At 34.6% G+C, this 23598-nt stretch overlaps 1 protein-coding gene across 1 annotated transcript; it reads right to left on the minus strand.

Moving 5' to 3' along the window:
- Positions 1–22970: 22970 nt before the first annotated feature.
- LOC132015566 (cytochrome c oxidase subunit 7B2, mitochondrial) lies at positions 22971–23213 on the minus strand. Its single transcript, XM_059396109.1, has one exon. The coding sequence runs from the start codon at positions 23211–23213 to the stop codon at positions 22971–22973; it is 243 nt and encodes an 80-aa protein (XP_059252092.1).
- Positions 23214–23598: the final 385 nt, after the last annotated feature.

The following is a 23598-nucleotide window of genomic DNA, read 5'->3' on the forward strand; positions in this document are numbered from 1 at the left end:
ATGTTTCCACTATTTGTGATAACTTGATAAGAATTATTTGTCCAACTCTATTTTGAAAAGTGTAGACCATTTTGACAGCACCAGCTAACAAGCACCATATCCTATATGATCATATCAGATATGATATCATGTATGATCAACAGAGGAGGACACACATTCTAGAATTTAAGGAGAAGGGCCCACAACATCACCCTGAAGAGATGTTGTAGGTAAGATTTTTTTTCAGTAATATTGAAAAACCAAAACAAAAGGAGAATTCCTGGTCTGTCTTATTTACTTCCCAAATCAGGGAAAGACTGAAAGAAGGAGAAGATCTCATCACCAGCTGTGTCTGCAGTTCTCTGTTTGCTCATACTTCCTTGACTCATCCACTCACCAAATATTTATGGAGTGAGAGCCTCTCACAGGTGCTATACTAGATATGGCACTTATTTATATTCTTTGGAATTGTCTTTCAATTATTTCTTCTGTGCTAAGAATATAAGTATTATAATTCTTGCTATATGTTTCTTTATCCATCTCTTGTGTTTATGATTTATTTTCAAAATTTTGGAAACATGCATGACCATACGTAGATGATGATCTTCAAGTTTTAAGAAAACTTAAATGTTGACTGGACATTTGAGATGCTATGTACTACAAAATTCACAAAGCAAAACTGGTGGCATATATAAGGGAACACATTTTGATTTGTTACAAAATTCTAAAATATAACCATTAGATATCATGATCGCAAAAATTGTCAAAGGATCAAAGCAGATAATTCATGAAAGAAAAGGCAAAAATAGCTAAATAAAATTTCAAAGCATTAATCTTGTTAATGATGAAAGAAAAACCAAGTAAATAAGATGAAATTTCTATCTGTAATGCTGGCACTTTAAAAAATATTAATATTACATTTTATAATGTCATTGCTGAGAGGGGACCCTTATATACTGCCATGAATTTAGTACATGAATTGTACTTCTTTGTAAAGCAATTTAGTACATGAATTGTGAAATTTAATATTTTTACATCCTTTGATTAAAAAATTTTATATTCAAGATAAAATTTCCAGGAAATAATAATGCATATGGGTAAAAATTTATGTAAAGAATTCTCACTGTAGCTTTCCTAATAACAGTTATAAGGGAGAAAATATTTTAAATTGTAGCCATGAGGAAATAGTAAATTATAATATGATAAACTCATGAATAAAATGGAAAATTATTTCCTTTAAAATTTGCATGATTATGATTCAATATTGTGATAAAAGTTCAATACAAAGGTATACTATAACTATAGATGTAGTTTTGAGAAAAAAATACCAAATTGTCATTATCATTAATGATGAGTCTGCTGTTGATAGTTAATTCCTTCTTTATGTGTTCTTGAATATTACAAGTTTTCTTCAGTGACTACATATTTGTTTTTAAAATAAAATACAATGAAGTTTGTTTATTTGTTTATTTTCATTGTTTTTCATTTTCATTCCAGTATAGTTAACACAGTATTCCGTATATTTCAACATAATGATTCCACAATTCTATACATCATTACTCAGCGCTCATCACGTAAGTGTTCTCTTACTCCCCTTCACCTATTTTACCCACCTCCACTCCCATATGCTTTATTTTAAACAGTACCCTCAGTTAAGTTATTTTTTTCAACAAGAACGTTTTTTACTTGAAGCATACTTCAGAATACATGGTTCTAAAAGATATATATATAAAACACTGCAACCAAGAAACATAAAATACACTTTTTTTCAAGTACACACTGAAGAATCCCTTGATTAATCACATAAAAAGAAACAAAATAATTTTACAAATTTAAGAAGACAAATTATACCAAGTATATTTTCCAACCATACTGGTACAAAACTAAAAATCAACAATAAAACAAAGCTGGAAAACAAAGTTTATTTAAAAAAAAATAATAACTTGTGGCTCCTGGTTGATGGCCTTTGACCAAAACCAAATATTTTTCTTTTCTTATATCAAGAATCTCATAAAGAGACAATAAAGAGAACAAAGTAAAAGTGACTGAGACAGTCTTTCAGTAGACAGAACATTTATCATATCTGATCATATCAGATATGATAGCATATATGATATACAGAAGAGGACACACATTCTAGAATTTAAGAAGGGCCCAGAAATGGAGGGCTTTGAACTTCCACATATAGCATTTTTGCATTACTTTTTTAAAAAGGATAAAATAGTCCCCATTTATTTCTACCCGTATGCAATGTAAGCCCTACACAATATGGTGGGGTGAGGAGCAGAAATATTTCTATCTAATGAAACTGAGGTGTCTCTCTGTGGGCAAACTGGGACAGTGGGTATTTGCCTTGAAGCAAAGTTGTTCAAATTCTACTATTCAGAAAAGTTCCAGTTTCATGCTTAATTATTCAAAATGAAGCCCACCAGTTGACAGGTACCACGTATCCACCCAATATTGCCAGTCATTCTCAACTTAAAATGATATTCAAGCATTGCTAGAAATTGAAGAAAAACCTGTAACAACACAAGGATTAACAAACAAAAAAAGTTACCACAGTGGAAATATCAATTATAGGGAATTGAATTGAACCTTTTTAAAAAAGCAATGTTAACCCTAAACACACAGAGGTTTGAAAAGATTTTGCAATCCCCAAAATGAGAACAGGGCAGTGGCAAGAAGGGAATTGCTAAATATTCCTCTATCAAAGGCAATGGCTGAAATGAATTAACCAAGAAAAATCAATTTAATGATGCAGAGATACAAGAAGAACAATTAGAAAAACAATTAGAAAACTGTAAAATGGTTCTAAGCAAAGACTAAAGATAGAAGGAGGTAGTGTGGAAGAATATTGGTTTTGGTTTTTGTTTTGTTTTGCTTTGGCTTTGCTTTGGTTTTTGTTTTGCTTTGTTTTCTGACTATTGTTTTTTGCTTTAAGCCCATCTACATTGCTTGAGATTTCAAAACCATGTACTTATATTACTTTGTTGCAAAATTTAAGTGTTAAAAATAACAGGAAAATTCTGTTTCAAAACGTTCCTACTCAAAATAAGATTGCCAAACAAAAGTCAGGTTTTAAAATTCACACTTGCTCTATCAGTCTAATTCTGAGTAGTGAAAGCAGAAATGGAAACCAACTCTAAAGTATTAACAGCAATGATTTATTTTGTTGTTGTCATTGAAATTCTGTAGTCAAATATGTTTTCTATGTGAGTTAAATATTAAGAGGAAACTTCAGGATTTCAGGAGTTTAGATAAACTGTGTCCGTGAATGAAATTCTCCAAGCATTTTGCTAGATATCTCCTATTCCATAATTTAAAAATAGTGCCAACAAAAATTAAACCCTGCTTTAAAAATGCTGATGCTTGGGGAGCCTGGGTGGCTAAGACAGTTAAACCTCTGCCTTCGGCTCAGGTCATGATTTCAGGGTCCTGGGATCGAGCCCCACATCGGGCTCTCTGTTCAGCAGGGAGCCTGCTTCCTCCTCTCTCTCTGCCTGCCTCTCTGCCTACTTGTGATCTCTCTCTCTCTCAAATAAATAAATAAAATATTTTTTTTAAAATGTTGATGCTTTTCAATTAATTATCCTCTGTCTTTTCTACTCATGACCCATTTGCGTCAAAGCCATGCATTCATTTAAGAAGGCATTGGTGATTCTCTAGTACAAGCTGGCTTCCCTAGTTTTCAAGCTAATGATGCTCCTCAGTTCAATGCCAGGAACTCCCTGCTGAGATCAGGTTCTTTAACAGCTAGGGTTCTTCAACCAATTTAGACTACAAAACAGCTTTGGACAATTTGGTCCAGCTTTGAACTGCATAGGGAGCAGGCACTACAACATGCCTTTCCCAGCTCAAGCTGGCAAAGAGTTTGGTAGATTCAAGGATAATGAAAGGAAATCCGTTGACTAGAGCATTTTGGTCAAAGGGAATAATAAAGTCTCAAAAACAAATCAACTAAAGCACAATTCTGTGACTGCTTCTCTGATATTATGATCCCTAAAAGACTTCCCAACCAAGCAAAAAAGTTCAATGGGAAAGGTCAAAGGAAATGATTGATTAAATGACTACATCAAAATTGAACATTCACCTGTCAAAAATATCCTGAACAAATTTAAAAGGCAAATAAGAAAACACTTGCAGCATATATGACTGAAAAGAGCTGGTATTTTACTATATGAAGAAGTCTTACAGTTTATTAAGACAAGAATATCAGTCAAAAAAGAAAAAGATGAAGGAAAATAATGGACAATCCATATACACACGTACACACATTCACATGTAATGTGATCTCATTTAAAAATATTAGATACTATAAATAAAGAAATTAAAATTAGCATGCAAATTACGTGGTGCTCTCATCCTCTCCGTTTTTTCTTTTCTTTTTTTTTTTTTTAAGATTTTTTATTTTTAAGTACTCTCTACATCCAACATGGGCTTGAATCTACAACCCTGAGATCGAGTCTCGTTCTCTACTGATGAAGCCAGCCAGGCGTCCCTCAGCTCTCCGTTTTCAATTTTGCCTCTTAAAAATTAGATTACTAAGAGGGATTAAAGTATACTGAACTCCATATAATGCTAAAACTGCTATGTGCAACTGGTAGAAGCTGGCAAAATTTTTCTAAACATCATTTTGATAATATATATCAAAAGCTTAAAAATGGTTATACCTAGTTATTTCTGTCATAAGACTCTACTTAAAAATAACAAAGGTGAAGAGTCAAAATTGTGTGTTGCTTAATACAGCATCATTTCTAGGGGCCCCGCGGTGGCTCAGTTGGTTAAGTGACTGCCTTCAGCTCAGGTCATGATCTCAGAGTCCTGGGATTCAGTCCCACATTGGGCTCCTGGCTCAGGGGGGAGCCTGCTTCTCCCTTTGACACTCTCCCCTCTCATGCTTACTCTCTCCATCTGTCAAATAAATAAATAAAATCTTTTTAAAAATACAGCATCATTTCTAACAATAAAGGAGAAACATGTCTAACAAGAGAAATGACTTAAATAAATTCTGGATAGGTGACATCATGCAAGTTTCCCAAGAATAAAAAAAAAAAAAAACCCTGTATTTAGCTAATCAATGTTCTACCTCATAGAGTGGTTTGGAATATCAAATAGATACATACAAAACCCTTAGAACAGTTCCTGGCACATGATAATAATAAACATTAACCATTATAATGTAATAATTATTAAATATGAATACTAAAATCTTATTCACTGGCAAATTTGCCACTGAAATTTTTACCACCTCCACCACTAACTAGAGAGAATGGCAGAGAGGTAAAGAGTTGCAAGAGTAAAGACTCTGAAATCAAACAAATGGGAATAATACAAAGATCCCATGTTTGGGGGATAGATTTAAAGACATAATATATTTAAAGATTTTATTTATTTATTTGACATAGATCACAAGTAGGCAGAGAGGCAGGCAGAGAGACGGAGGAGAAGCAGGCTCCCTGCTGAGCCGAGACATGATATGGGGCTCGATCCCAGGACCCTGAGATCATGACCTGAGTCAAAGGCAGAGGCTTTAACCCAGTGAGCCACCCAGGCACCCCTAAAGGCATAATATATTTGAAGTACACTTATGTGGACTAAAACATTGTGGTACTCAAATGAAAGGCATGTTGTCATCATTACTAGTCATTATTATCAACAAAATATACTACAAATAAATATACTTAGTGTATTTATTTTTACCATGGAAATTTAAAAAAATATATATAGGTACAAAAATAGAATAAGAAAGTGAACTCCCATGCAGAGAATTCTAGGTGTTTATAGTTTTCAACAAATGGCTACTCTTGTTTCATTTACTCACACACCCTCAACACACACAGTGGATAGTTTTGCAGGAAGTCATAGATGGTATTTATAATTGTGTCAGGGTATAGCTTTAAAATATGAGCATTATTTTTATTTTTAACATAACCCAATATTATTATCACACCTAAAAAAAATTCTTTAAAATCATCACATGTTCAGTTTGTATTCAAATTCCCTATTGTCTCATACATTTTTTGTTTCTTTGAATCAAGATCTGATGAAGGTCCATCTGTTAATTTTGTCTCAAGTTTAATTTAATATAGAGGTTCCTATCCATTCCTTCTTTTTCTTTCTTTGCCATTATTTTCATGAACAACTGGATATTTGTCTAAGAGTTTCCTAGTCTGAATTTTGTTTACTGCCTCCTCATAGTGTTGCCCAACGTATTTCTGTCTCTTTATTTCCTGTTAATTGGTAGTTAAATTTATATTCAATTATTTGTTTTTGGGGCAAGAGTTGTTCATAAGTGGTATTTGTACATCGCCAGTAGGTATATAATGTCTGATTTTCTCTTTTTGTGTGAGGTCAGTAGTCACTAATTTTCATCGCTTAGATCTTTCATTTGAATGGCACTAATTCTCATTGTTTTCTTTATTACCTAGAATAATATGAAAAGAAACTCTTCTCCATTTTTTTACACTTTGGTAGAATTCATTTAGAAGAAGCAGAATGAATCCTAGATTCTTTTTTTATGTGTATTCTACTTTTTGAAATTATAAGGTGATTTCCTAATATTCTTTGAAGGGAACAGTTGATTCTATCTTAGAGTTTTTCTAATTCTCACAGAGGGATATTAAACTATTACACATACCAACCAGAACAAGCCTACTGGTCATCCCACAGTGGAGATCTGTAGGCCAAGCCTGCAGGATTCCAACCTCAAAGATGCCAACACCAGCTACAGAGTGCCCCTTCTTTCAAGATCTAGGTACCAGTTCTGTTGATTGCTTTGTTATACCAATGTCTAATAATTGCAACTTTTCCACCTTTGTTTTCCTCATCATAGGTGGTTATTGTTTCCTCTAGTTACTACCTATGTGATATGTTAGCATTCACATTTTCTTCCAATTTTATGATTTTTTAAATATTTACATTTCAGAACAGTTTGGGGTCAATTCTATGAGTAATGCCAGAAATGGAATCAGTTTTATCTATTTTTCCTATGGTTTAACTAGGGAGTCCAATACTACTTATTAAAAAGTCCAGGTTTTCCTGGATACTGTTCGTTCTTCTGAATATATTTTATAATCAACATGTCAAGCTCCCGACAAAAGCATTAGGTACATGATAAAGGCGGTACTGAAGCCAGTGGGGAACAAATTCTTGTTGGAGTGAAGAACTGTTGCTCTTGTGATACTCCAAGGAAGCTGAGGCAAAACAGAAAGGCTAGCATCCTTTAGTTTGCTTTCCAAGCTTCAGTGTTGTGGTAATGCCCCCCACAGGCAGAGACTTACTGAAGCCAGGGCACAGACAAATGTGATGAGTAGAGGCTCAGACTGCCCATCTAGTCAATTATACATGGGTGGGTTTTGAAATTGGGACACAAGAGTTTAACAACTGGCTGTTTACTGTCTTTTGCTCTTATAAAAGAATTACCATTGATAGCATTCTGCATGTAATTTTTCACATATTTGCTGGTGCAGTTTGAGATGAATACCTAGAAATGAGATTGCTGGGTCAAAGAATAAACGTAGAATATTGCCAAATTCTCCTCCAGGGAGATTCATCATTTTGTATTCTCAACAGCAATGTTTGCCAATGCCAGTTTTCCTTCAGTCTCATCAACATTTAGTTACACTTCGGGATTTTTGCCAATCTGATTGGTGAGAAACAGTATTTCAGTTTAGTTTTAATTAGCACATTTCTCTTATTATGGAGAGTCGTGAATATTTTCATATATATAAGAGCTATTTGCATTTCTTTTTTTGTGAACTATCTGTTCATATATCTTTGCCCATTTGTATTTTACCTCACTGCCTTCAGAAGGCTTTTATATATTAGAGATAGTAACTCTTTAAATGGACATAATTTTCAAACTTTATCACATTAGCCATTGGATTTTTGGCAATGCAAAGTTATTTCTTAGTATGTTTAAATTTACCAATATTTTTTCTTATTGCACTTGGATTTTTAACTCCTACTTAGAAGATTTTCCTCACTGTCATGTTATAAATTCCCCTGTTTTCTTCTTGCTTTATAGTTTCATTTGTTATAGTAAAATTCTAAACCAGTTAGAATTTATCATGTGTAAAATGTCAGAAATGGACACAAATTAATTTTTTTCTTTACTTGGTTAATCAGTTATCCTCCACACTACTTATTAAAAGTTCATCTTCTTCCTCACTGTTTAAATGCTGCCTCTATCATAAATTAAATGTCCATATGCAATAAGATTGACTTATGGATTACCTATTATATTGGTCTGGCTTCCATTTGTACTCATAGCATAGTGATTCAGAAATAGAGACTCTGGAAAATGTTTTAATAATTGAGAGAGTCAGTCACTACTTCTGGAATTTGCATGTCCTGATTATTATTTGTTCTGTTAAATGAATTTTATAATTAACTTGCCAAGCTCCAAAGAAAAATAGCTTATTCAAATTTTCTTGGAAAATCTTTAATGTTATAAATTATTTCAGAATTCAGTCTTCAGGGAAGACTGAATTCTATATGACATTGAGTTTCTCTGTCCAAGAATATGGGATGTGTTTTCATTTGTTTATATAGACACATCTATTTGTTGTATATAAATTTATAGATAGGTATTCTATGTATTTATCTTTTGTAAAATGGAATTGTCTCATCCATTGCATCCTTTTGAATATTGATTTTATAATTTTTTAATCTGTTATCACCCTGAAATTCTTAAGTTTCCCCATCATTTTTTTTTTGTTTTCTGCATACATAATTCTATCATCAGCAAATAGAATTCTTACTTTCCCATTCTTATATCTTTGTGGTTTTGACTACTTTTATAAGTTAATACATCTAATAAAAATGTTAAATATATAATATATATAAATATATATTAAATATATATAATATATTTAACATTTTTAAATAAATATAAAACATATATTTGCCTTATGCCTGACATTAATTGAAAAGCCTCTAATGTTTTCCCATTAGGTAAGATGTCAACTTTAGGGGTACGGATGTGTGTGTGTGTGCGTGCATGTGCACACAAATCAGATTTTTGTCATTAAAGCATAATAAATGTCAAACATTTTTAAAGATCTTTATGTATGTATGAATATGAGCATATCATTTATCCCTCTAGCTCTAATAATATAATGAATTATATAAGTGCATTTGTTAATATTTAACCATGATTGCACATTGCATTCCTAGAATAAATCCATATGATCAACATGTATTAGTCCAATGCCAATGAGACTGCATTGTAATTTTATTTTTGGTACAAACTTTGTAATATTTAGGGTTAATAATACACTCATTTCATTCCTGATATGAATTTGGATATTTCCTTCTTTTCTCTGTTGTGGAATAGTCTAGACTGAATAGTTAGAATAGTTTAGTCTTATATTCAGAGTTGGGCAAAATTCTTATCTGGATCCAGACAGAGTCTTGTTTTTTTAATTGAAATAATTAATTGAATAATTAATTGAAATAAATGAAATGAAATGAAAATAAATTTTGTTTATTCCATGATAATTGATCTGTTTAGACTTCATAACTTTTAGGATTAAATGATAAACTTTTATTTTGGTAAATTGTATTTTGCTAGAAAACAATTCATTTATCTAGATTTTCCAATATATTTGCATAGAAGTATGCACACTAATTTGTTATTTTTCCATATATGTTTAATATTTCTAAATTTCTGTATTCATGTTTTCTCCCCACATTTTACAAAATTAATATGGTTGATAATGGTTTTTTATTGTGGTCATTTCAAATAAGTGAATTTACTATGCCTAATTTATTAGTTTTTAATAATGTTTTGTTATATTTCAATTTCCAGTTTTAATTCTGCTTTGTTTGGTTTATATAGTTCTTTTTTTTTATAAACTTTATTTATCTATTTATTTGACAGAGAGAGATCACAAGTAGGCAGAGAGGCAGGCAGAGAGAGAGAGGAGGAAGCAGGCTCCCGGCCAAGCAGAGAGCCTGACCCGGGACTCGATCCCAGGACTCTAAGATCATGACCCGAGCCGAAGGCAGAAGCTTAACCTACTGAGCCACCCAGGCGCCCCTATATAGTTCTTTATAAAGTTTTTCTTTTACTAAGCAGTTAATTCACTTTTCATTTTTAGTTATAGGCATTTAATCTATAAATTTTCCTCCAGTACCTAATTTAGCTGTATATCACTGATTCTGGCATATCGTATTCTCATAAATCTCCACTTTCAAGATGATCTGAAATTTTGGTTTCCTCTGACCCAAGAGTTATATGATAGCTAATTTTATGTGCCAACTTGACTGGGCCATGAAATACCCAGATATTTGGTCAAGCATTATTCTGGGTATGTTTGTAAGGATCTTTTAGGATAAGATTAATACTTTAATTGGTAGACTGAATAAACCAGACTGTCCTCCCTAATGTGGGTGGGCCTCATCCAAATCAGTTGAAGGTTTGAGAAGAATTAAAAAGCCTACCTTGTGCAAATAAAAGGGAATTCTTCCTTGTAGTTGTTTGATCTGAACCATTTGTCTTTTCTGGCCCTTGAACTTAGACTGAAACACTTGGTTTTCTTGGGTCTTAAGACTGCTTACTTTCAGACTGGAATTTTCATGACGACTCATTCTCAGGCCTTCAAACTGGACTGAAACTACACATCAGCTTTCTTGGATCTCCAGTATGTTGACTCGCTTTTTAGATCTTGAGACTTGTCAGCCTGCGTAAGTGGATGAACCAACCTACGCACTGTAATAAACTCTCCCTCCCTCTCTCTCTGCTTAGCTAGGGAAAAAGGAAGGGAGGGAGGAAGGAGGAGGAAGAAAACAGGGAAGTAGATATAGATAGAGAGAGAGAGAGATTAAAATATAACCTATGGGTTATATTTTTCTAGATAACCCTAATACAAGTTATTTATATATTTATTTTTAAAATTCCAGGTGGAAGGGGCTGTTTTATAATTTTGGAATGCTTTTGGTTTTAATTGCAATATGGCTATGCTATTTATTTCAAACACACACACACACACACACACACACACACACACACTCACACACACTATTTCTATAACCATCCTATCTTAGGAGAAAGAAGGAACTTGTTTTGGCTTGAAAAATGTGTAACTCTCTTTCCTGTTATTAAATGTTTCCTAACTGCCTTTGGTGTCTCCTGTGGCTACTGTTTTATGGAAGTTGGTGCTTTAGGGTATAACCTACTGCCCTGGATTGTTTGCCTGCACTGAACTGCTAAATCAGAGAGAAATAAACTTCTATTTTCTTGAGATTGCATTTTAGATCTCTTTCTTCAGGTTAGCTTTACTCTATCTAAATAACCATAGACAAACTTACCAAGTTTGTAGTTTGAAGAGAGACAGGCTCAGTGACAGCTTTACATAACAGTTAGTTCCAACTAATGCAAATAGAATGTGCCACACATTTCGAAGTAATTCATAAAAGATACTTTGTTATTTTGCCACCCTCTTCTCTACAACTACTTAAAATTCTAATAATTATATTGCACAAACTAATTAATGATCTTATATCCTGAGATTTATAAAACAAGCCAATAAACTAATTTTAAATGAATAAAGAGTATAAAATATTTATCTTATTATATTTGGGTTGCTGTAATAGAGTATCATAGACTGAGAGGATTCTAAGGAACAGAAGTGTATTTCTTACAGTTCTGGAGGACAAAAAGTTCAAGATCAGGATACTAGCAGATTCAGCATCTGATGAGAGCCCACATACTGATTCATAGATAGTTATTTTCTTGCTCTTTTCTCACATGGTAGAAAAGGCCAGTGTAGTCCTCTAGGATCTCTTTTATAAGGGCACTAATTCCATTTATAAATTCCATTTTTGAGGACTCTATCTCACAAAGGCCCCCAACTCCAGATATGACCACAATGGGGATATAGTTTCAACACAAATTATGAAGGACCACAAACACCTCAGTTTATAGCAACACTATATTAGTTAAATGACTATATAAATATGTAACACATAAGTAAAGACTAAGCAGATAATCTTGCTTTTAAAAATGGTATCCAATGCATGAGAAAAAGTAGTTGTGAAGAACATAAGATTCCTCTTCTCCTAATTGGAAACTTCCTTTTAGGTGTCATTAATAATATTATTGTTTTATTTTACATAAACAATTTCCTCATTGCTCAGGCGATAACTGAAGAATTGACCACTTTGAAGTTGTGTAACATTAAGCAGATACCTAGGAATAAACCTAACCAAAGAGGCACAGAATCTATACTCAGAAAACTATAAAGTACTCATGAAAGAAATTGAGGAAGACACAAAGAAATGGAAAAATGTTCCATGCTCCTGGATTGGAAGAATAAATATTGTGAAAATGTCTATGCTACCTAAAGCAATCTACACATTTAATGCAATTCCTATCAAAGTACCATCCATCTTTTTCAAAGAAATGGAACAAATAATTCTAAAATTTATATGGAACCAGAAAAGACCTCGAATAGCCAAAGGGATATTGAAAAAGAAAGCCAACGTTGGTGGCATCACAATTCCGGACTTCAAGCTCTATTACAAAGCTGTCATCATCAAGACAGCATGGTACTGGCACAAAAACAGACACATAGATCAATGGAACAGAATAGAGAGCCCAGGAATAGACCCTCAACTCTATGGCCAACTAATCTTCGACAAAGCAGGAAAGAATGTCCAATGGAAAAAAGACAGCCTCTTCAATAAATGGTGCTGGGAAAATTGGACAGCCACATGCAGAAAAATGAAATTGGACCATTTCCTTACACCACACACAAAAATAGACTCAAAATGGATGAAGGACCTCAATGTGCGAAAGGAATCCATCAAAATCCTTGAGGAGAACACAGGCAGCAACCTCTTCGACCTCTGCCGCAGCAACATTTTCCTAGGAACAACGCAAAAGGCAAGGGAAGCAAGGGCAAAAATGAACTATTGGGATTTCATCAAGATCAAAAGCTTTTGCACAGCAAAGGAAACAGTTAACAAAATCAAAAGACAACTGACAGAATGGGAGAAGATATTTGCAAAGGACATATCAGATAAAGGACTAGTGTCCAGAATCTATAAAGAACTTAGCAAACTCAACACCCAAAGAACAAATAATCCAATCAAGAAATGGGCAGAGGACATGAACAGACATTTCTGCAAAGAAGATATCCAGATGGCCAACAGACACATGAAAAAGTGCTCCATATCCCTCGGCATCAGGGAAATACAAATCAAAACCACAATGAGATATCACCTCACACCAGTCAGAATGGCTAAAATCAACAAGTCAGTAAATGACAGATGCTGGCGAGGATGTGGAGAAAGGGGAACCCTCCTACACTGTTGGTGGGAATGCAAGCTGGTGCAGACACTCTGGAAAACAGCATGGAGGTTCCTCAAAATGTTGAAAATAGAACTACCCTATGACCCAGCAATTGCACTATTGGGTATTTACCCTAAAGATACAAACGTAGTGGTCCAAAGGGGCACGTGCACCCGAATGTTTATAGCAGCAATGTCCACAATAGCCAAACTATGGAAAGAACCTAGATGTCCATCAACAGATGAATGGATCAAGAAGCTGTGGTATATATACACAATGGAATACCATGCAGCCATCAAAAGAAATGAAATCTTGCCATTTGCAACAACATGGATGGAACTAGAGCGTATCATGCTTAGCAAAATAAGTCAAGCAGAGAAAGACAACTATCATATGATCTCCCTGATATGAGGAAGTGGTGATGCAACATGGGGGCTTAAGTGGGTACGAGAAGAATAAATGAAACAAGATGGGATTGGGAGGGAGACAAACCATAAGTGACTCTTAATCTCACAAAACAAACTGAGGGTTGCTGGGGGGAGGGGGTTTGGGGGAAGGGGGTGGGATTATGGACATTGGGGAGGGTATGTGCTTTGGTGAGTACTGTGAAGTGTGTAAACCTGGTGATTCACAGACCTGTACCCCTGGGGATAAAAATACATGTTTATAAAAAATAAAAAACTAATAAAAAAAATTTGAAATTAATGACAAAAAAAAAATAACTATTTCCCTATTGTTGGGTAGAGTCTTTCACCGGCCAAATTTCAAGCAGTTTGTTCTATGAATATGAAGTAAAATAATTATTTTTAATGTTATCACATTAGGAAAATAACAAGCATAGCTCAAATTTATCTGTATTTCAGATTAAATACTTCAAAAATATGTTGAAAAATGAATTTGCACATATATGATGTTGGTAGTTTATTTAAACACAATTAATTTTAAGTAACATTTTTGAAATGAGCATGAGGTCAAAGTCTTATCCTATTTTATTGGGGATGACAGATTAGATTGCTTATTCACTATTATTGGGGAGAATATATATATATATATATATGTATATATATATATATATAATGTATATATGTATATGTATATGTACACACACACACACACACACATTAGAGTTACTAGAACTGTGAATTTTTCCTGGCACCACAATTTATAGATCACAAAAGTTAAGCCAAATTCAGCGGGGTGGTGTATTACTTTAACCACGATTCTGACAGCATCAGGTGATGTAATAATAGTGCAATGTCTTGGATACTTTATTACTACAGTAGTAACAACTAAAAACTCAAGCTCACAAATTATTTAGTAGGTAGGGAGGCAGGTATATAGAGAAAATACAGAAATTGGAGTGAATTTAAGGTATTCCCTAGTACATGCCCCTCATACATATAAACATTTGACTGTGTTTCATTGAGAGAATGTGTGTGGCCAAATATAATGCTCTTCAAATGGTGACATAACAGCAAGCCTATCTTAGTCTAAGGTAAGCGAAATATTTACAATATAGTTAACACACTTGAAGTAAATATAAAGTATCATATAGCTTATTAAACTTCAGTTATTTCCTTAAAAAGTTTGAGAGATTCTATAATCAATGTAATTATTGCTTAAAATACTTTCAGAACACTAAGGATTTATTTCCTTACCCACAAAATATGCACATTCCTATTGCTTTATTTCCCTCTTTTTAAAAAATCAAATTCTGGCTACATCCATAGAAATTTTTAATATATCCCTCATTTAGCAAGTATTGCAGCAGAAAAAGTTTAAAGGGCACTTAATTTTTTTTTATTTTTTAATTTTAATTCTAATATTGTTCTTAACAGCAGTATAGAGGAGTCACACACACATATATATATATAATATCCGTATATACATTTAACTTAATCAAATTCAATTACACAGGCTTGGAGAAAGAGACAGGAAGAGAGGAAAAGCAAACAGAGAAGACTGGGGAGAAATTAAAAGACTGCAACATAGATACAGATGACAGAGACAAAAATGTAAGATAAACAAATGCCTATAGGACAGAACATTCTATCTAATGCTCTCCTCAGTAGCTCTACATGCTCCTGATTAGTTTCTCAGTTTCCCATTGCTCTCACAAAGGGGAATGTCCTCACACTCTGTCTGGGACTACTGGACAATGATATTAATCATGTATACATCTTGGTAAATCCATATTACTGTATACATTCTATATATAAGAGAAAAATACATTAAATGAATACTAAACTTTATAATAAACTCTATTCTGTAATTAATTTTGATTATGTAATCTAAGAGTTTACAATTTTGTAATTTAATTTTGAAAATAATATTTTTACCTCACAGGTTTATTTTAGAGCTCACTCCTACAAAAGGATGGATCCCTATTCATGTGACCCAGTATCAATATCAAAAGTGAATTTTTGGAAATTATCCAAGTTTGGAACTAGTGAGAGCCTTTGTATTATCACAGTTAAATAACAGAGCTCTGATATTTGGAAATGTGGCATTCATATTTAATATATCATATAGGACAGTATTATCCATTAACCATTTATTAAAGAACTAAAATCCTCCACCTCAATACTTATTTTACCAGATAAAATTTATATTTATTAAGCATCTAACTCAATTTAATCTGCAATCTATAAATCATATTATTTCCCTCAATTTTATGATAAGAAAATAGAAACAATGAGCAGAGAGCTAAGGGGCAGGACGAGATTCTGAATATAGATCTTTCTGAATTCAAAGTCCATACTATTTTAGGAAGTTGCCTTTAATGCAAAAATCTAGAAAGAACAACATTTAAAAAGAGTGACAGAACATTGTTTTCAAAACTGTATGTTTATTTCTATAGTTGGCATTATACTTACCATTTAAATGTTCTCATTTATGAAGTGGTTTTAAAACTCTCCTGCATGTATTATCTAATAAAATATCCATATACTTCTCTGTTGTTGTTGTTATATTTGTCAGACACCCATCAGTTATGGTTGTGTGCCTGATTGGAAGATCTTTCATTTCAAGAAAATGTGAAATGTTTCCATGGAGATCAGCTTGAGATAGCCCAGTGACGAACTTCTTAGCTATAATTTCACATTGGTTTCTATGGTTTCCAGATAGGGGAAGAAAATGAAGTTGCAGATTTTTTTGTAATGTAAAAGGTTATTGGAAAATAAGAGATACTGCTCAAATTAATGTCATCCCCCTACAGGAAAGCAACTGCTGTTACTGCAAAACATGAAAGATTTGAAGATGCATGTTGTACATCTATGCACTTTTTTATACTGGTAACAAACGAGGAACTATTTTTATATTTAATTTCCAAAATTACAGAAACTTCTTTTAAAGGGGATGAATTTATTTTTGTAATGTTTTAACAATGGATACTAATAACTAGCTTGCAATTTCTACTTCACTTTTTTTGCATCACAACTTTAAAGATGGAACACAGTGCATCTGATAAATCAGTTAAGGAATAGGTCAAAACTGACACAGAGGTATCTATTGTTTATAACTGAAACCAGAATTTTTAGCATTGTTTTATACATTTGTCATTGTTACTAACTTATCCACAAGGTTGTGTTATGAAAAAAGAACTAGTAAATACCGGGCCTCGAATTCAAATCCTATTTAAAGCAGATGGACATAACTTAAGGCTGATCAAATACATACTACCCCTTTGGCTCTTTGGCTCTATCCTCCAGCCTGACTCTTATTTACCAATCTTCTCAATAGTCGGCATGTGGCCACAGCATTTATTTATCAACATATCATCACCACCCGGGATTAGATCAGGGTTGTCTTTTCTTAGAAATTCTGTGAGATTCCTAATGGAGCAGTAGACCAAAATCCAAGAGATGTGAATTCTGTTTTCATTTTAAATTGACTTCCATGTCACTTAGACAATCCAGGCTAATCATAGGCTTACATACATTCAATAAGATGCATGACGAGCTTACAGACTTTATAGGATTACTACAATTTCAAATGAAAAAAACATCCAATCCTTAAGCAGCTGTAACACCACATAGATATAGAAAACTTTAATTATTCATTTTTTACTTTTATTCATACTTTTTTAGAGCCCAGTAGCAAAATACAGCCATGGCAGCTCAGTTTTTCCAAATAAAGGGAGAATATGTATCAAAATGAAGTTATCCAACTCTGCTGACTACAAGCAAATGTATTCAAGAACTGCAAAGGAAAACTTTCCTCATAAATGATAATATATAATAATACAGTTTTCCAAGAAGTGTGTGAGACAATGCAACAATTTTGTTGTGGCTGGTAATTTTATAAATGTACCTAGAAGTTAGTTGTAAGACACAATGAGAACAACAAAATGGCTTGCTTGCAATGTTTTACATATGACCAAAATATAATATCCAGTGAGAAAGGTTAGAAAAACTAAAAGATCAATATCTAAATTTTATTATAAGAAACCAGTGGCCACAAATTTTATTATCACAATAATCTGAAGTATATATACATACATATATACATTCCTTAGAATAACTGTATTCTTAAAAAGATGCATTTATATGTATGTGTGTATATATACAGATGTATGTGTATGTCTGTATCTATATATATAGATATATACACATATGCATTCTCTACACACACACACACACACACACACACACACACACACACACACACAGGCTTACTATATATACACATATAGAGGCTTTCATCCCCATAACAAATCAGAAAATATTCAGGGTAAAGGTAAAGAGGAGAGTAACAGCCATTTTATTTATTTTTTAAAGAAGATTTTATTTATTTATTTGACAGAGAGAGATCACAAGTAGACAGAGAGGCAGGCGGAGAGAGAGGAGGAAGCAGGCTCCCTGATGAACAGAGAGCCGGAAGCGGGACTCGATGCCAGGACCCTGAGATCATGACCTGAGCCGAAGGCAGAGGCTTAACTCACTGAGCCACCCAGGCACCCAGTAACAGCCATTTAAAAAAAACTCATTACAAGCCATGCATTCCCTATCTCTACTTCCTTACTGATCTACTCTCTTGATAATATTTTCACTCTGAAGGTTTTCACAACATTCTGTGATTTCTTCCCTATCTTCTTCTAGTTCCAGCCTGAATCCTTCCAGAACTTCCAACTTGTATACCTGAAAAAAGACTAACAGTGTAACTTTGAAGTAAAAGAACAGGTTGTAAAGATCTCCTGGTTCCACTGTTTACAAGATGTGTGTGTGGGAAAGATTCATTCACTTTAAACTTAGTTGGGTATGCAGGTGTGTACGGCCCTATGGGGAGTTTCTTATTACCAGTGGACCAAAGAAGAAAAAATTCAAATCTGGTTCTGCAAAATAGGTTGGCCATAACTGAAAGTGGAGGGCTTCAGCAATACAGTTTAATTCTAAGTTGACACTGAAGAAGATGGGAGATCTTCATGGTGGGCAATATTTTAAGTAGAATACACAGTTGCTTATGTTATTTGGAAGGAAAAATTACCAGAGATACAATTGTATACCAAGTCATGGGGACCAGCTAATGGCGTGACAAGCTCTTCAAGGAATTACAAGGAACACTACTGGAAAATTGGTGACACCAAGTTTGGGAACAGATTATGTGAACAGACTTCTATAAAAAGGCAGAGTGGGAAGGCAGTCAGGTCCCATACAGATACACAGAAGAGAATAGTCAGCAGAGTATTACCTTAATAATCAGGTAGACAAGATGACCCATTATTATGGCTATCACTCTCTTTCTCAGCACCCTATGCCTTCTCAATACCTCAAAGTGATCACGACAGCAGTGATGATTATGTACGGGTTCACAAAATGGACTTGCACCCATCAAGACTAATCTGGCTATAGATACTGCTGAGTGCACCCAATCTACCAGTGGACAGGCCACCAATGCACCTATATTTAGGACCATTCCCCTTGGACCACTTCAGTCATGGAAAGGGCAGTTGTTTGTTCTTATTTGAACAGACACTTAACTAATGATGTAGATCTACCTTCTGTCCCTGCAACTTTTTTCTGAATACCATCATTCATGAACTTGCTAAATGCCTTATTTAGTATCTTGGTGCACAACAAAGCACAGATCCTGATCAAGAAACTTACTTTATAGCAAATGAAATACTTTAATGGATTCATGCTTATGGAATTCACTTATCTTACCGTGTTTGCCATCACTGATGGAATGGTGCAATAACCTTTTAAAAGTGTTAGGACAGAAGCTGGATAACACTACCTTGCCAGGCTGAGGTAATGTCTTCCATGTTCTAAATGTCCAACAAACACATAGTGCTATTTTCCAGAGCTGGGAATTTCAGGTCTGCGAATCAACAAGTAGAGATGATGGTGGGTCCTATCACAATTACCTCTAGTAATCCACTAGAGAATTATTCATTTCTTTTTTTTTAAATTTTAATTTATTTTTTATTTTCAGCATAACAGTATTCATTATTTTTGCATCACACCCAGTGCTCCATGCAATCCGTGCCCTCCCTAATACCCACCACCTGGTTCCCCGACCTCCCATCCCCCGCCCCTTCAAAACCCTCAGATTGTTTTTCAGAGTCCATAGTCTCTCATGGTTCACCTCCCCTTCCAATTTCCCCTATAACTTTGGGTTTTGCTGGTTTAGAGGTCTTAGGCTTTTACTGGGGATCACATAAATGACTCCAGTAAACTGGAAGTTGACAGTGACCCCCTGCCAGGGTTTGTAAAGGGATTTCATGTACTTTTTAAGGGACAGGACTAGTGTATTAGTCTCGTGAAGGAAAGTTATGTTAGGTAAAAGGATATTTTTGTTATTGTCTTTATCTGAAGTACAAAAAAGGAAGATGTGCACTTATGTTAAATTGGCAATTGTGAAGTTTCACAGTGAATGGCACCAACTTCTCCCGTAAGTCATCCACATCATCTTAGTTACAGTGACAAACAGACACAGGCTCTAGTTTATAGCCATGATCCCAGGGCATTCTTCCCAATTCCAGTTGGTTTTTGCTCTCTCCTACTTCAGATCCAGCTTTCTTCCTCTACTGAGAACTTACTCAGTACCAGATGGCAAAGCAACAGCCTTGTAAAAACCCCTCCACTGGCTCTCACCATTGCATCAGTTCTAATTTCCATAATTAATCTGATATTTTGCATTATATGGCTTTACCTCTCTGATTAAACCCTGACTGATAAAATTAGTAAGGAGAATTTATTAAAAAACTTAGAATATGAGTAAGACAAATAACTAGAGAAAAAGAAAAACAGAAAAGTGCGCGCGTGTGCGCGCACACACACACACACACAGGCTAACACAGGCTAAACCTCATCAGTAATTAGGTTTAAGAAATATAGATTAAAACATGAGCTACTATTTCATACCCATACCAAAGCAGCAAATATTAAAATGTATGAAAACTCTCAAGAGTGAGTTTGGATGTGGAATAAAAGGAAATTGTAGGGGCGCCTGGGTGGCTCAGTGGGTTAAGCCGCTGCCTTCGGCTCAGGTCATGATCTCAGGGTCCTGGGATCAAGTCCCTCGTCGGGCTCTCTGCTCAGCAGGGAGCCTGCTTCCTTCTCTCTCTCTCTCTGCCTGCCTCTCAGTGTACTTGTAATTTCTCTCTGTCAAATAAATAAATAAAATCTTTAAAAAAAAAAAAAAGGAAATTGTAGACACTATTGGTGAGACTGTAAACTATTTGACCACTCTGGGAAATAATCTAGCAACACAGATAAAGCTGAAAATGAGCATTCCCTAAGAACTACCAATTCTATACTTAGGAAGGACCCTAAAGGAACTCACATAGTAAAACTGGGAAGGAACACAAAATGTCCTTTGTCTACAGAATAACAGTATTAATATATATTTGACATTGAGATACATTTATTTGGAGGTTAGTCATCCAGGAGGACGTGGTCTCCAGTGTCAACTGTGATAGGTACTCCCTAATGACTACCTTGAGGTAAACATGCCCCTGCATAATCCTTTCCCCTTTTTTATAGCCTTTAGTGTCTGACTTCTAGTGAACAAAATATTGGAGAGGTGATGGAATGTCACTTGCTAGATTAGGTTACAAAAGACCTTGGCTTCTGTATCTTTTATTCTGTTACATTGTGAGCTGCTCTAGAGAGAAAACTACACAAAAGGAACTGATGTCTCCAGGCAATATTCAGTGAGGTCCTAAGGCCAGTAAGAGCCATATGTGTTTGGATATAGATCCTATCCTAGTTATACTTGAAATGATTATTGTCCTGACACTCAGGTTTTAAGAGAGAGAGATCCTGAGCCAGAGATATCCAGCTAAGATGCACTGAGATTCCTGACCCACAGAAACTGTGAGGTAATAAATGATAACTGTTGTAAGTCACTGAGTTTCAGGGTAATTTATAAAATAGCAATAGATAAACAATATACTCTCCAATAATCATTGCAAAGCCACAGTGGTAAACAAATTCATTATTGGTAGACTAATATTAATTCAACCAATAATTACTGAAGGTCTAATCTATCAAGCCCTGTTATAGGGATAAGTCATGAAAAATCCTGCTTCTACACTATGCTTTTATGGAGCTTTGCACACAGACAATAAACAAAATATATCTTATGTCAGATGATGATAATTTCTATGGAAAAAATAAAGCAAGGAAATAGAACAGACAAAGCCCGAACTAAGCAGGGGCTGCAATCTTAAAAAATGTAGTCAGAGGTCTCCCCTGAAAATATGACATAAGAATGAAACCTTGAAAAGTATGATGAAATGAGTCATACAAGATCTGAATTAAATACACTGCAAGCAGAGAAAAGAGCGAATGGAAGCGTCCTGGTGCAAGAGTAAAACTGACCAGTGCAGCATTTAGGGGCCTGTGTACCTTTCTAAGGACTTTGGCGTTAGCTCTGAGTGGAATGTAGTCACTGGGTTTTGAAAAGAGGAGTGATATCATGAATGTTTTAAAATTATCATTCTGGGGTGCCCAGGTAGCTCAGCTGGTTAAGTATTTGCCTTCAGCTCAGACCATGATCCCAGCGTACTGGGATGGAGCCCTGCATCAGGCTCTCGCTCAGCGGGGAGCCAGCTTCTCCCTCTCCCTCTGCCATTCTCCCAGTTTGTGCTCTCTCGCCCTGTCAAATAAATAAAATTTAAAAAAATAAAAAAATAAAATGAGCATTCTGGCTTCTGTGTTAAAAAAAAAGAAAAAAGTTGTGTATGGTGGAGTAGAGGATGCAGGTTTGGGGGGACATTATGTGATGAAGCAAGGAAACTGGTGAGAAAGTTTTTATAGTAACCCCAGTGAGAGTATGGTGATTCAGATCATGGTGGGAAAGATAAAAGGATGTGAAAAAAAGATCATGAATTTTTTTTATCATGAATATATTTTAAGGAAAGATTCAACAGAATCGGCCAAACAATTAAACTAATTTGTAAGGTACATATGTGTGTATTCCCACTAAGGGATACCTAATGTAAATCATCAAGCCAGAAAAACACATGCATTATTAATTCTACTTTCAAATATTTATTATTCATAATCTCCTATAACCTATACCCACTGCTACTGTCTTGCTTCTAGGCACTATAATGAGTATTTTCAACAACTTTTTAAAGGTTTCAAATGTATTTTATTTCTTCAATTATGTTATATTTAATGAGCAGCAGAGTGCTTAAGTAACAAGTTAATTTTGAAACAATTTTGTATTACAGTAACTTTGATGGTTACTCATCATTCCATTCTTTTGGGGTGACTCTGCCGACTGGAGACAGGTTCCATTCTATTCCAATCTGTGTGGCCGTGAACAACCATGCAACAACACAGAAAGCCGTCCCACTGGCTAATACAGTGTTACCGTATCTATCATGGAAATCTTGAGAATGATTTTTGTGACTCTGCCTTGACCTGAGTTGTTGAATGCTTCGAATCTTGAACTGATTCAGTGCATTTCTGGTCAAGGGAAACATGATGAAGGTGTGACAGGACGGCCGCGGATTACAGCTGCTGGTCTACTGCCTTGCAAAGGGACCTGGAAAAACAAAAGATAAGCAATGACATCTGATCTACATTCAGTTTCTCCCTTTGACTGTTTCACTCAAACCACTCCTTAGAGTGTGACCAGTCATATAACTTTGCTACCATAATGCCCAGATTTGAGTCTCAGCTCTGCTACTGATTAGCTGTGTGAAATTGGGCAGTTACTTAACCTCTCTCTGCCTTAGACTCTTCAATGGCAAACTGAGACAATAATCCCCAGCTCCAAAGAATGCTGTGTAACAGTATATGAGCGGGTCTTACTGGTTCACTTGCTTCAAGTTACCACATTCGGAATTTGTGGATCTAAGATCCATG

The sequence above is a fragment of the Mustela nigripes genome, chromosome 1, assembly GCF_022355385.1.
Source record: "Mustela nigripes isolate SB6536 chromosome 1, MUSNIG.SB6536, whole genome shotgun sequence".
NCBI classification, from domain to species: domain Eukaryota; kingdom Metazoa; phylum Chordata; class Mammalia; order Carnivora; family Mustelidae; genus Mustela; species Mustela nigripes.